General features: G+C 49.0%; 1 protein-coding gene across 1 annotated transcript in view; it reads right to left on the bottom strand.

Moving 5' to 3' along the window:
- Positions 1-952: 952 nt before the first annotated feature.
- Positions 953-13,804, bottom strand: part of INSC (INSC spindle orientation adaptor protein) — a 159,355-nt gene continuing 146,503 nt past the window's right edge. Inside the window, exons 12-14 of the mRNA XM_019801014.2 lie at positions 9,583-9,738; positions 8,070-8,146; positions 953-2,032 (exon numbers count right to left, since the gene is read on the bottom strand). Of these exons, the coding sequence (XP_019656573.2) occupies positions 1,904-2,032; positions 8,070-8,146; positions 9,583-9,738 (362 nt within the window). The 3' untranslated portion in view covers positions 953-1,903. The remainder of the gene's footprint in view (positions 2,033-8,069; positions 8,147-9,582; positions 9,739-13,804) is intronic.

Genomic DNA, 13,804 nt, shown 5'->3' with positions numbered 1-13,804 from the left:
TGTGCGATTGTTTGAGCAGCAAAGGGAACTCCTTGCTTCCCACGGAATACTGTGCTTAGAGACTGAAGTATTTGGCAGACATTGTCACAAAGACAAAGTGAGCCTGTCACCTCAAGCAAAACAACTGGCAATGTCTGTGGCCAATGGTAAAATTTGAGCTCTCAAGCCGATGATGACATCAGAAGTGATCTTAATAAAATGTATTATCATATGAGGAAAGGTGTCAACATTTAGATAATTTGCATAGCTCAGTGAGATAAATCAAATATCTTATTCCTTAAAGTAGAAGCTTGGTATAAACACTGAGAAGACCTTGGTTTGGATCCAGGACCTTACTTGTGACTTCAGCTCCACTGTCTCATGTGAAAAAAAATGAATTTCCTCTGTTTCCTCACCTGTAAAATTGGTATAATAGCTACCTCACAGAGTTGCATAAGGACTGAATAAAGAATATGTAGTAATAAATATTAATGTATACCCCTAAGAAGATACAGAATAATATAAAACAAGGGCTTGGTACATGGTAAATATTGTACAATAAGTTTGCTACTCTTATGATTATCACCATTATCTTCATCATCATTTTAGGTGGAAGGACCCGGATATCACCTCTCTCTATAGCATAGGATTTCAGAGCAAAGGTTCTGGTAATAGATATTGCTGGGTTCGGATCCTAGCACCACTCACTAGGTAGTGATCTTGGGCAAGGGATTTAATAATATAGTGACATCTCATGTGATTATTATGAGAAATAAATGAGATCATGTAAGTTAAATCCTCAGGACATGATACATTAAGTTAACTCACTTAGTCTAGTAATGGGAATTCAAGACATGTTTCTTGAATTGTGTAAATCATATCGCAGTATGATGATATGAAGTTTTTCAGAAGGATTTATAGATTTTTGTGAAACTTTCAAGCAATGATACTGGTAAACCAGTTCTCGGGGAGGGGGAAGCTCTGAGTTATAACATCATCTAATTTCTGAGATATAAATACTCCCTCTATTGCCAATTTCAAGCTACCACAATAAGATCGCGGAATGCAGAACTGGGGAGAAATTCTCACAGTTGTCCCTCGCAAGCTTGTCAGAGCCAGCTCCGGCATACCACTACTTTCAAGTATACTTTTAAAAAGACATCATTTACTAACACTTCCTTTGAGGATCCTAGTGGCCAGGAAGTTACACAAAAGCAGAAAAGCCTAGGGAAACTGAGTTTCTGGGGACTTTGGAATTCCAATCTTTTTGATTTCTCACTAAATCCCTCAGAACTCGACCCATTCATGCACTTAAGAAAACAAGACAACTCTCTACACGGTTTTAATAGTTGGAAAGGATTTGGGGACTTGAAACCTTATGAATTAAGAACTTGGTCTGAGATGTAATGTAATCTGAAAATGCAAGACATGTTTTGTATGATTTCATCTATTAAAGAATAAACCCTTCCTCCTAGTATATTCTGTCCACTATAAAATTTATTTAAAATCTTTTAGAAAGGAGCAAGCCAAGTTTAAAAAAAAAAAAAAAGCCAAAGACTGCTGGGCAGTTAAAATACTCTGGTTCCAAAAGGGGGAAAAATGAGGCAAGATTATACAATGAGAGTAGGAAAAGCAAGATGAAGGCAAATAGCCCATGACAATAGGTCATATTAGGCATTATGCATTTCAACATCTGTAACTGAAAAGTCACAGAAGTCTGAGATGAAAATAAAAAAGACTCCCAGGCCCACAGACCGCCCGATGATGTTGCTAGAATATTTAGCCCTCTGTCCATTTCATGTAAAAAATAAATTAAGTATAAATAAGGAGGTGAGGGAGCTGGTGTGTACTCAGGTGTGTTCACAGCTATGTACTCAGAGAGGGCAAGAGAATGGGCCCAAACGCCTTTCCTTTCCCACACTGGCTACACAAAACTCTCCTCCATGTTGCTGCAAAGTAAGAAAGAGTCCACAAGGCGGGGCTGGACCAGCTGCTGGAAGTCCGAGTCCTGCAGGCTTTCAGGGCAGACCCCCGCCAGTCTACGCAGCGCAGCCTGGGGAGAAAGAGAAGAGGTGACACAGGTCAGACCAGGCTCTGCTCAGGGGCATGTATCCCCCTCCACTGATCTGGGAAGTGCATTTCAGGAAGTGGCTCCTTTAGCAGTCAATTTGAGTCAATCATCACCATGGTCACCTGATACCTTAGTGATGTGCTCCTTTTGGTCATCTGGTCACTATGGTAACCTTATCACTTGGTGTCATTTGTACCTTGGTCATTATAGTGAATGTCATCTGAAAGACTTCATGATCTACATAATGGTCCTGCCATTTGGGTTTTTCAATCAGCTTAGGAACCTGGTTGTTCTGAAGATCTGTCATTTAAAAGATCTGGTGAACTTACAGACATACTTAAGTTCAAGGTTTGTTCATGCTAGAGACCGTGACTGCCAGAAGCATCGGTGGAATGACATCCTTGTTTCCAGGTCCCTAGAGTAACCTGAGAACAGTAAGGGCTATTTATTGATCCATAAATTCAGCAAGGTTCTGACAAAGCATTATGGGATGGGAAAGAGGGGAAAGAAAGAGGAAGGTAGGTCATAAAGCTGAAGGAGAGGGGGCTTCCGAGCTGGAAAGAGAGGTGCGGGCGGACGACACCACTGGCTGGGTCCCCCTGTGCTGGGCATTTCACTCTTTTCTGAGGGCTCTCTCCTGTTTTATGTCTCCATGCCCTTGCTCAGCTCTTCTCCACGGCACCAAGTCCCTCCCCACTCTTTCCGAGCCAGCAGGTGCATTTATCCTGTGAGGCCTGGCCCACCATCCTCTCCTCCGGGAAGCCTTCCCCAATTCCTTGAAGCAGAGATGGTCCTTCCCTCCTCTACGCACCCACTAACCCTGGGCTGACCTCAACCTTCTCACCCTCGACTGCAACTGGTTTTGAGGTGTTTGTCTCCCACACTAGACTCTGAGCTCCTCAAAGAGAGAGACTCCGTTTTATTTTTCTCTGTATCTATAGCAGGTAGAGCAGGGGTTGGCATAGGGCTCAATAAATGTCTGTTAAAAAATAAAAAAGAGCAAATGAAATGCTTTAAACGAGTTCTATTGCTAGAGCAACCTGAAGCTGTCAGTGTGGGCTGTGCGCCTCCCTAGACCTCTTTACCAGTCAGCTGAGGCGGCGCATACTAAGTGTTCAATGAATGTTAATTCCTTCCTTTTTCTTGGATCTGTACACAGCAGGAAACAAGGTGAGAGCTTAAGGGTGCCCCTCCTCACCCAGGAAACAAAGAGAGGAGAATATATGCAATGGCAGAAGAAGAAGAAAAAAGGAACACGACACTTACTGAGTACCTACACATAGTATTTCATTTAATCCTTACAGGATCCTACAAGGTAAGTATTGTGATCTTCAGTTTGGAAATGGGGAGATGAAGGCTCAGTGAGGGAAAGGGGTCTTCCTGAGATCGCACAGAAGTGCCACTCCAGGGCCCTCATAGCCATACACACAGGAAGGATGGTGCAAGCCCAGGACAAGGGGTTGTACTGAGCACAAGGCAGGCGGAGGGCCAATTACCTATTGCTGAGAAATCACCAAGCTGGTGAAAAGAGAGGAAGGCTTCAGCTGGTTGTTGGATGAATGGGTGCTGTCACGTCCAAGGTGGATCAAGGAGAAGGGACCTATGTCTCCATGCATGTGAGCAGCGTCTGAGACACTAGTGGCAAGAAGTTGACTCCAGGAGATTATCCTTTAGTAATGTGTCCTGCCTCTCCTGGGGTATGATTCCCCCTAAGAGCTACAGAGGCTAAACTCCATAGCACTTTCTGATTCCTCTTGGCTCCAACTGGAGAAATAACTCTCTTACCCTTGACTTGTCACAGAAGAAATGGAACCTGAGATCTTCAGCAGAGGAGGCTCTGAGGCCACTGACGTATTTTACATCATCGGGGTAAACATAAAGCAAGAGGGAGGGAGGGACAAGGTAAGATAAAGAAATGGGGAGAAAATAGACTCACTAGGAGAAAGAATGAGATAGAAGAAGAAAATAGAGAGAGAAAAGGACAACAGAGAAATGGAACACGAAGGAGAAGTAAAAACAGAGAGGCAGAGATGAGCTGGTGAAAGAAAAGAGATCAGGCATGAGAAGGAGATGGAGAGAGAGAAATGGTGACAAAGAAAAAGAAAGAGTGCCCTGGGGGTGGGGGGCTAACAGGACAGAGGTAGGAGCAAGTGAGGAGCCAGAAAGGGAGGAAGGGAAGGGAGTGGGGAGTAGGGAGAGGGCTGTGGGGATAAAAGAGGGAGAGAAAGGGAAATAAGGAGAGAGAGAAAGACCTCTGAGAGGAGGCAAGCTCTAGAGGAGAGAAAAGGAAAAAATAAAATGAGACAGAGAGAGGGAGAGAAAGATAGGGAGGGAGAGAGGGAGAGGATGGGAGAGAGAGAGGGAGGGGGAGAGAGAGAAAAAAGGGGGGAGGGAAGGAGAGAGGGAGAGAGAGTGGGGGGAGAGGCGGAGGGAGAGAAGCTCCAGCAGACTCCCTGTGGAGTGGGAAGCCCAGCGGGGCTCAGTCTCACGACCCTGAGATCATGACCTGAACTACAAGACGCCTAACTGACTGAGCCACACAGGCGCCCCCTGGCCTGTAGTTCATTTCTCTTTTTAGGGAGAGAGAGCAAGGGAGAGTAAGAGATGAGGAGACAGAGAGAGAGAAAGAGAGAGAAGAGGTGAAAAAAGGGAGAAGAGGGAGAGGGAAAGAAGGAACGAACTGGAAACAGACCTGAAAAAACACAAAGGTAAAGAGACATCCTCATCTCCCCAGGGCCCCAGAGAGCCTGGACAGGCACCCAAACCCACCCAGAGCACCCCGTCCTCAGGGTCCCGGAACTCAAAGGATCCTTCCCCCTTCCAAAGCCTGTCTCTGGGTCCTTGCTTCTCTCAGAGGGTTAACAGCCAGTCATCCCAGGATCTCATTCCCAGACAGTCTGAAAACACCCAAGCATTAAATAAGCCCAGCACCCTACTGACAGCCGCCTCATTAAGGAAAAATCAATTCTGTTTGCGAGAGGCAATCTGCGCTGCCACTTTCCCAGATGTGGGAGACAATAATTGAAATGTCCTCCCTCCACCTGAAGAGAGCCGTTGAAGCTGGGAAGAAGAACTTGGTGAAGACAGGAGAGGTAGCCTCCAACTCCATCTGCCAGGCCAGCCGCCCAGCGGCACCCCCTCTCAGCAGCCAGGGGGCCACACTCAAATGTGGAACCCCTTCTGGGAGCCAAATCAACAACACCTGCCAATTCTGGGGCCTGGAGGTGAGAAGACAAGTCTATCCATCCTCAGCCAGGCAAGAAAAGTCACCAAACCCAAGGCCCTATGCACATACCGAGAGCTGGGAAAGGGCCCTGGCCCTAAGAAGGTTCCAGACTAGAGGGGGAGTAACACAAATACTGACCAGGAGCCAAGGTAGCAAGACCAAGACCATAAGACATGGGGGAGAAAGCATGGCTGAAAACAAGAAGGTCTGGCCCCAACATCAAGCCCTTCGGCATCAGGCAGGCCTGTGTTTGAATTCCAAGAGCCTCCCCTTTCTAACACCTGGTACACTGGATCACACAGCCTGCCTCCTACCAAAGAAAATAAAATCCTAGCCTACAGGCCTGGGTGTACACTGCGTACTCCCTGTCTCTGAGCCACAGGCTCCCAGGACACTTCACAGAGGAGAGGGATGTGGGTCTAAACCTTGAAGGGGCTGCTGGCAGAGCGGTGGAGAGGGCATTGGCTGAGGACAGGGTCCCAGGCAATGTCAGGGTGGCTCACGGTGCCCTGGCCTGGCCAAGCTGGACGGGGCCTGGAGGAGTGGGAGGCCTTCGGACCCCAGCGGTGTGCTTGAGCCAGACTGTGTAGGGCTGGAGACAGTAGGCCATAGCTAAGGGGAACCAAGAAAGGGTTTGTGACGGAAGTGCCATGACTGTAAAATTAGGATTAGCCCAGCAGCCACATGGAGAGTGGATTAGGGAGGGGGGAACTCTCCTCGGCATCCCATGATCCATTCTCCAGGACAGATGTAATCCCCTCTCCACTGGGAAGAACTTCAAGCGATTAAAGATGGTGGCCAAGTCCTTCTGCATGTTTTACTTCAAACTAACACGGAGATGGACAAGGAATTGTGACAAGCCCACATGCCTTCGTGGAGCTTTATGGCTCCCCATTATTGCCTCAGGGCCTCACAGTGCCGGGCACTTGTGGGCCCCCCACATTGGGGACGTCATGGCAGTTGGGGCCAATGATTGTGTTTGCCCCGCATTAACTCTATCCACTTGACTCACTAAGCCAGACAGAATTAAGAAGCTCTGTGAACTTGGAGGGAAAAATTATATGGTTACGCTTATTAATCTCCAACTGAAACTTGGCTTCTCGTTCAGTTGTGAGTGCAGCCATAGACCATGACGTCTCAGCAATTCCTGTGACTCTGGCACCAATAAAGTCACAGAGTAACTCTTGTTGGAGGTACCTTCCGATAACAGTTACGCTCATGGCCAGTCAAGGTTTTAATACCCATTAGACCCACTGCTCTCTCTTATATAATGTGTTCATTAAGAGTACATATATTAACATACCATATATAAATACTCTAATAATTATTTTAATAGAATTAGTCTCCTTCTTAATTCTATATATTTTGGTTTATGCATTTAGAACATTACTCTAGAAGGGATGCGGAGCCCCACCAGATCACCAAAGGCACAAAACAGCGAAGGTTATTCTGCATATACCAGGATCAAAGCCCCACGAGAGCGAAGATGTTTGTCTTTACTTTCCCCCCACAGCTGTAACCGCAGAGCTTGGAAGTGTGCATGGCACCTAGAATCACTCAGTAAATGTTTACTGAAGGAGATTTACAAGCACTTAGTGACCTGCTCAATGTCACGCAGCTCAATGATGGCAAAACCAAGACAGGTGTGTCCCACTGCAAAGCCCTCCTGTCTGTACGACCACACGATGCCTCTTAGGTGCTCCCCAAAATGAGACAAGCTTAGCCTAAAAAGTGATAGGGCGCAGAGGGGACTTTGTTGTGAAACACTTCGAAGGCCGTCCAGATCCATCACTTCCCCACCATATTCTTTGGGACCAACCAAGAATCTGGCACTTGCTTCTGAAAGTCAAATGACCTGTTTATACATTGGCTTCCCTGCTTCTTCACGCTTCCAATTGGAGGCTGCCGTGTTTTGGGATCCAGGACAGCCCCAGCAGGGAGGCATGTGGAGACAAAGCTTGCATTCCCAGCTGGTACAGGTGAGTCTTTCATGGTGGCCTCAAGCAGCAAGGGCAAGTTGGGTGGGGACCTCAGGAGAGGCACTTGTTTGGCTCAGGTTGAGGATCCTTCCTGGTGAATAACACTTTCTGTCCTGTCCTCCTGCCAAGAGTCCTATTCCACAAGGGAGGGGGGAGCTACAAGGCTGGAAGAACACCAGTAAAGGGGCTTTGTCCAAGAGGACGGAAGGCTTTTCTCCCAATGTCCCCTTTAGAACAGACAGCCCTCCACAGCCTAGCTCCCACTGCTGCAAGCACCATGGCATCACTACCAGCTCCTGGCCTTGCCTGCCAACCCCCTTGCTCTTGCTCTGCTGTCAAGACTCCTCAGAACCTCAAAGGTTCATGGTTCCTAAAAATATGGGTGGGGGGCTTCCCAGGCCCCCATCTTTCATGTATATGACTTCATATCATTTTCTTCACAGTTTTTTAAGTATTTATTTATTTATTTTAGAGAAGGAGAGAGAGGGTACACGAGCTGGGGGGAGGGGCAGAGGGAGTGAGAGAGGGAGACAAGCAGGGAGCCCAATGAGGGCTTCATCTCCAGACCCCGAGATCACCACCTGAGCTGAAACCAAGAGTCAGACGCCCAACTGACGGCGCCGCCCGGGCATCCCTTTTCTGCGCAGTTTTATGAATGAAGTGAAACACCCTTATCACCATTTTAAAGAGAAAACTGAGTGCAGAGAAGTCTCGTGCCTTACTCAGGCCGCCCAAGGCCCCCCCCAGCTCTCCCGGCCCCTGGTCTGCCACCCCAAAGCCGAGGGAGGAAGCTGCGGGGATGTGGGGCACTCACCAGGCAGGCCACGAGCACAGCATCACTGCTGTTCCTCTCGGACGGTGACCTGCAGAGCTCGATGAGGCGGGACATACCTGCGTGAGACACACCCGAATGTCATGCCCAGGAGGGGGACAGCCCTTGCCAGGCCTGACCCACACGTGCTCCCCCTCCCTCACACAGCCTTCTGCGTGACGCCCTGTGGAGGGAGGTGGGAAAGGGGCTGAACCCACCTGGAGGAGCCCAGGTGGGAGGTTCATCCCTTAGGTAGGAACGGACCCTGGTCAGGGCGAGCACTGAGCTCGGGACAACTGCAGCAGAACCGGGGACCTCTGAGAGAGAACTTCCTGTGGGGGCACTTCTGATTTTGCCAGAACTATGTTGACTATTTACATCATTATCCGTGGGACTGCCCAATACCATCTTCCCCCCAACTGCCTATTTCAGTCAGAAAATATATTGCAGCTGGGAGGTCAGAAAACTTCAGATGGAGGAGGTTAAGGTGTCCTCGGCCTTCACGGAGGAAAGGTAAATAAAGGACGGAGCTTTTCAATGGAAGCGGACTTTCTACAAGCTCCAAAAACACAAAAACAAAACAAAAAGCCAACTCGCAAGATATTAATAAAAAGGTGTACAGACATATTCTGTACGTTTATCTTCCAGAAAGTCTTTCTGGAGCCGGAACCCCGGGCTACCTCATGCATCTGCCGGTACCTGTATGCTCGCCAACAGCGCCCTCCTTGTGCTTCTCCCCGCAGCACCCTTGCTCAACCTTCCACGGCTGTACCGCCTCAGACCACGGCTGAAGACTCGCCTTCTTGCTAAACCATCCTTTGACCCCCCGGATAAGTGTGAGCTCCCTCCCCCGTGCGCCAAACGTGGCTCGGACGTGCCTTGAACATTGCTCTGGGGTATCCAAAGTGCAGGTTTCTCTTCCATACCTGCCACCCCATGAGGCTGTAAGCCCGGGTGGTCAGGACAACGTTACCGTCGGTGTGACAGGCCCAGCAGGCAGAGTGGACTCGAGCAGGGAGGGGTGCTCTGAGCATCTTTGTTGGGGAAATGTGGCGAACTCAATGCATGAGTGATTTAATGAGTGAGTTAATAAATTAATTAAAAGTGAATAAAAGAAGTAATGAATGAGTTAATGAATGAATTTATGAGTGAATCAACAAATGAGCAGATAAGTAAACAAGGGAGGAAGAGAATAACTGAGTGAGTGAGTGAGTGAGTGAAGGACGAGATGGAACGAGTGAATGAAGAAACAGGGTCCCTAGTGGGAAGGCTGCAGGTGAGTCACTGTTCCTTCTGACTTCAGCCTCTCTAGGCCCTTCTCTCTGGCTTTGGCCCCAGCTTACAAGCTAGACGAGGGGCTGCACGCTGGGCCCCGATCCCAGCATTTTCTGGCACCTGGAGAGTGGGGCTCACCTCAGCCAGCCTTGGCTCTGAGTCATCTGTGGTCACCGTGAAGCGGGGGTGCTCCCCTCCCCACGCCCACCTCCCCACTTCTGCCGCAGCCAGCACCACTCACAGCTCAGCCGCACGGCCTCCCGGGCCACTTCTGGGTCTCGGCTGAGGCGGGCCAGAGTCACCGCGGCCTTCTGCTGGACTCGCTCGCAAGCCGCCACCTCGGCAGGGGTTCCAGACCTTGGCTTCTCGGACAGCATGCCCATGATAAGCTGGACCCCTGGCAGGAGGCAAGAAGCAGTGGGCACCTGCCCCAGCAGGGAGCCTTCCCCCTAAGCCAGCGGGATAGATGGCTGCGAAAGCTCGAGACTAGGGGAAGGAAGCTGGATCAGGCCATCTCTTCTACTCCTTCTGCCCTGGGGATAGCTCTGATTCCATGTACTAAAGCCCTATACTTCAAAGGGACATCGGGAGGACATCCATTTGATCTTTTAAATGCTGATTCTGAGGTTTACTATATGCGCGACACTGTACTGAATGTACGATACATGCACGATCCCCTAAAACCTCCCAATAGTCTCGCGAACTAGATACTAGTATAATTTACTGTGAGGCCCAGAGAGACGTGAAGTCTCTTCTCTACTACTACCGGTGTAGTAGTTGGGGAGCTGGTATCAGAACTCAGGTTATCTGGTTATCCAACACTCCTTCACCTCTGATCCAGTGGCATCTGAGATCGGTCCAGAGGGGACGGGGCCCCTGTGGTAGGTGACCCGAACCTAGGCTGGATAAGCAATAGATCAGATGTTTTAGAGGGAATTCAAGCATGGGAGGAGGGTAGATAGTTGGATCGGGAGATGTAGGCCTGAATTTGGTCAGCTGAAAAGTCTTTACCATCGTCCCCTGAAACCAGCTCTGTCTTCGGATTATCCTATAAACCCACATCCACATTCACTTCCACCTCCGTGCCTCCACCACCTAATTTTTCTGCATGGATGTCCTTTTCCCTCTCACACTCCATCGAAATAACTCCCATTGTGCAGGTTGTCGTAAAAGCCCATCTCCTACGGGAGGTGTTTCCTACCTGCCCTAGCCCACACCCCCCTCCTTGCACCCAGGGGCACCTCAGCTTAGAACATAAACCAGACGTGGCCCACGAATGTATTTTACTTTGCTTTGATGTTCCACACACTGTCTAATTTTTTTTAATTTAGCTATTATGAAAATTGGAAGATTTCCATTAAAATCCAGATTTCCATCAAAACCCAGCTTCCAAAAAAATTACCTCCTGACTTCACATTGGGCCCACATTTCTTCATGACAGCAATTTGCTGAAGCTTATTATAAGCTTGCTATTTTAAATGAGATTGGCCCAGTCCCTGCTGAGCCTACATCATCCATTTATATTACCTGTCTGGGTCTATAGGCATCCAAGTTTGTAACCTCGGACTTAGACCGTGAAGGCAGAAGGGCCTTTAGAGACTTAGCCCACCCCCACCCCACCCCCATTTGACAAAAGAGCACCTAAGGTCTGGAGAGAGAAAATGATCTCCCAAGTTCACACGGGAGTCAGTCCCAGTCCAGGACCTCAGCCACATGCCTCTCTGAATCTTAACTTGAACCAAATGTGATATCTAACTCTCTCAGATCCCACCGAGGCACAGGGGCTATAAGTCACCTAGTTATGGCCCTGAGACTATTCAGTCCTGGGGAGGGGTCATTTCTCTTTCTGCTGAGGTTTGTAAGTACCCATTCTTCCCTCCTACAGGCTCAAGGGTCCCACCTTTGAGCCACCACACAAGCTATCCTTAGGGCAAGGTACTTCTCTTCCCAGCCCTCTCCCAGACCACTGAATGAAACCCAGTCCTCAGGTTCTCTATGCCCACAGTGTCCCTAAGACAAGGTCACGACCATGAATGTCCTGAGGTATGTATGTTATGGCCTGTGGGTACATGAACAGAGGACATCAAAATGACAGCTTGGGGGACTGCCACAGGCTTAGGAAATTTTACTAACTCCTGATTAAGGTTCCCCAAAAGAAGTCATTTTCCCAACCCCCACTTTGCACCTGGAATCTGACAAAGAATCAAATAGTTTTTCATATACTCCCAGGTAAACTCCAGGGGTAAGGATTTGGGTCCAGTCCTGCATGGAAATAGCTGAAGGATCTAGAAAAGTGCTTCGCTCAAATATTTGTTGAATAAATATCAAATGAATGAATATGAATGTGTTCACGTGAAAGGTCCTACAAATGTATAAAATCCAAGTTTTCCTTTAAATATATACTTTATAAGTCTTATCTAGAAAAAGATAAGATGCTATGATACTGGACTGCCTAGGAAAATCCGGACTGTGGTTCCTAAATCCTGGCCAGGCTCAATGCCAGACAAATTGCCTGAAGGTTGGGAGTTACAGTTTCTCGGACCAGCCCCTAACGCCCTGTTCCCTCCCCAACACTCTCATCAGCTCAGCCCCAGCCCCTGAGGGAGAAGCCACAGGAGGGATACTGATATCAGTGGATTGACCGGTAAGAGCTTGGGCTGCCCTGGCCTGCCTCCCAGTGTAGGGGTGACAGCAGCACAGTCTCTCAACTTCCCCGTCTGGCCCCCAACCTCCAGCCCCCACCGCCAACAGTCACACAATTCAGGCAGGACAGAGACAACATCACCAGGTTTCAAGGCAAACCACATCAGAGTCTCAAGCATTCCTAGGAAGAGAACTGCCTTTCAAAGATCAGTCCTCACAACAGCATTTGTCCTGTGCTGCCCAGGATCCCACTGAGCTCCAGCAGGTGCTGGCTGCCTCACCACTACGGCCCATCCCCCCAGTTCTGCCCCACTGTTGTCCACAAACGCTCTTCAGCTGAGCCCCATGAGACGGTCACTGTTTCCTGAAACGGGAGGTGCACTTGGCACAGCACCCATTCTGTGCCAGATACTCTTCTAACGAGCTCTGTGTTCATCCTCATGTCACCCGGCCAGGCAGGCGCATTCCCATTTTGCAGACAGAAAAACAGAAGTCATACAGCTAGTAAATTACAGTCTGTTTCCTGTTTGCCCGGACTCATGCCCCTCCCTCTGCTGCACTGTTGCATTGTCAATTTCGCACTATCTCACCTTATCACTTTTGTGAGCTGGGCTCTCCTTCCAGGACAAAGCCAAGGATTTCTTTACCTCTGTGTGCATTCGTTCAGCACAATGCCAGGCATGGAGTGGGTCTCTTAACTGCGGACGGAACAGGCCCGTCAACAGCACTTTGTGAACCATCAAACTCTCTACAGAGGCCGGATGTTCCAATCCCAAATCCATAGGCCTCTGAAGACCCACTGCCGCTGACCACTTGAACTTAAGGCTCTGCGTGCGGAAAGAACGGACCACGAATGATACCCCTCAGTCTCTCAGCCTCAGCTGGCTCAGTAAAGTTTTTCATTATTAGCTCAATCACATAAAATTAACACAAAATGATGTCTTTCAATTAGTAATAGGGCAATGGGGGATGGGGAGTGTGTGTGTTTGTTAAAACAGCAGGGCGACCTGGGAGAAGGGGGTTTAACAAGAGCAGAAGCAGCTGGCCCCAGGCTCTCAGCTCACTCGTCCTCATTAGTGTCCCGGGTTTCCAACCGGCTGCTAATTGCTCCCTTATTTCCCAGTCACAGGAAGCCCTCGTCACTCTGCATTCCCAGCTGCAGGGCAGCAGACCTGTCTCGTCCTCCCGCAAAGGCAGAGACGGCGCCGGGCCGGGCCGCTCCCTGGCCAGCAAAACCTGGCCCTCCTCACCTGGACCCTGCTGATGCCCTGGGCGCAGTGTGGGACCGGGGAGCCAGTGGGATGGTCATGCTCTCAGGTGAGGGGTCCAGGGGTCAGGCTTGCCCCAACCTGCTGCCCCACCCTCACCCTCCTCAGGCGCAACCACTTTCTGAGTGAGGCCGAATCCAATAAGATGGGAGTGACTGAAAGTCCAAACGCATCCTCTAGCAGCAAGAGATTTTTACTTTTTTGAATCATAAGGAAATATGCTTCTACCCTAGTTGAAATAGCACCTGCTAACCCCTAGCCTTGGGTTCTCCTTTACGCACTGCCCTGCTTCATTTTCTGCATGCCACTGGTATCATCCGACATGCTCTGTCTTCTCATTCAGTGCCTGTCTCCCACAAGAACTGAAGCCCATTGATAGCAAACAACCATTTACGTATTGGCCCAGCTGTACACAGAAGCATATATACATATATAGAGATATATAGAGATACACACACACACACACACTCACATACATATACAGTCATGTAATTGTGGAGACACACGTGCCCACATTTCCATACCGACACACAAACACAAAGGCACATGGTC

The sequence above is a fragment of the Ailuropoda melanoleuca genome, chromosome 16 (genome assembly GCF_002007445.2).
Source record: "Ailuropoda melanoleuca isolate Jingjing chromosome 16, ASM200744v2, whole genome shotgun sequence".
In the NCBI taxonomy this organism is placed as follows: Eukaryota; Metazoa; Chordata; class Mammalia; order Carnivora; family Ursidae; genus Ailuropoda; species Ailuropoda melanoleuca.
Note: the sequence above shows the minus strand (reverse complement) of the source record. Positions and strands in the feature narration are given on the sequence as shown.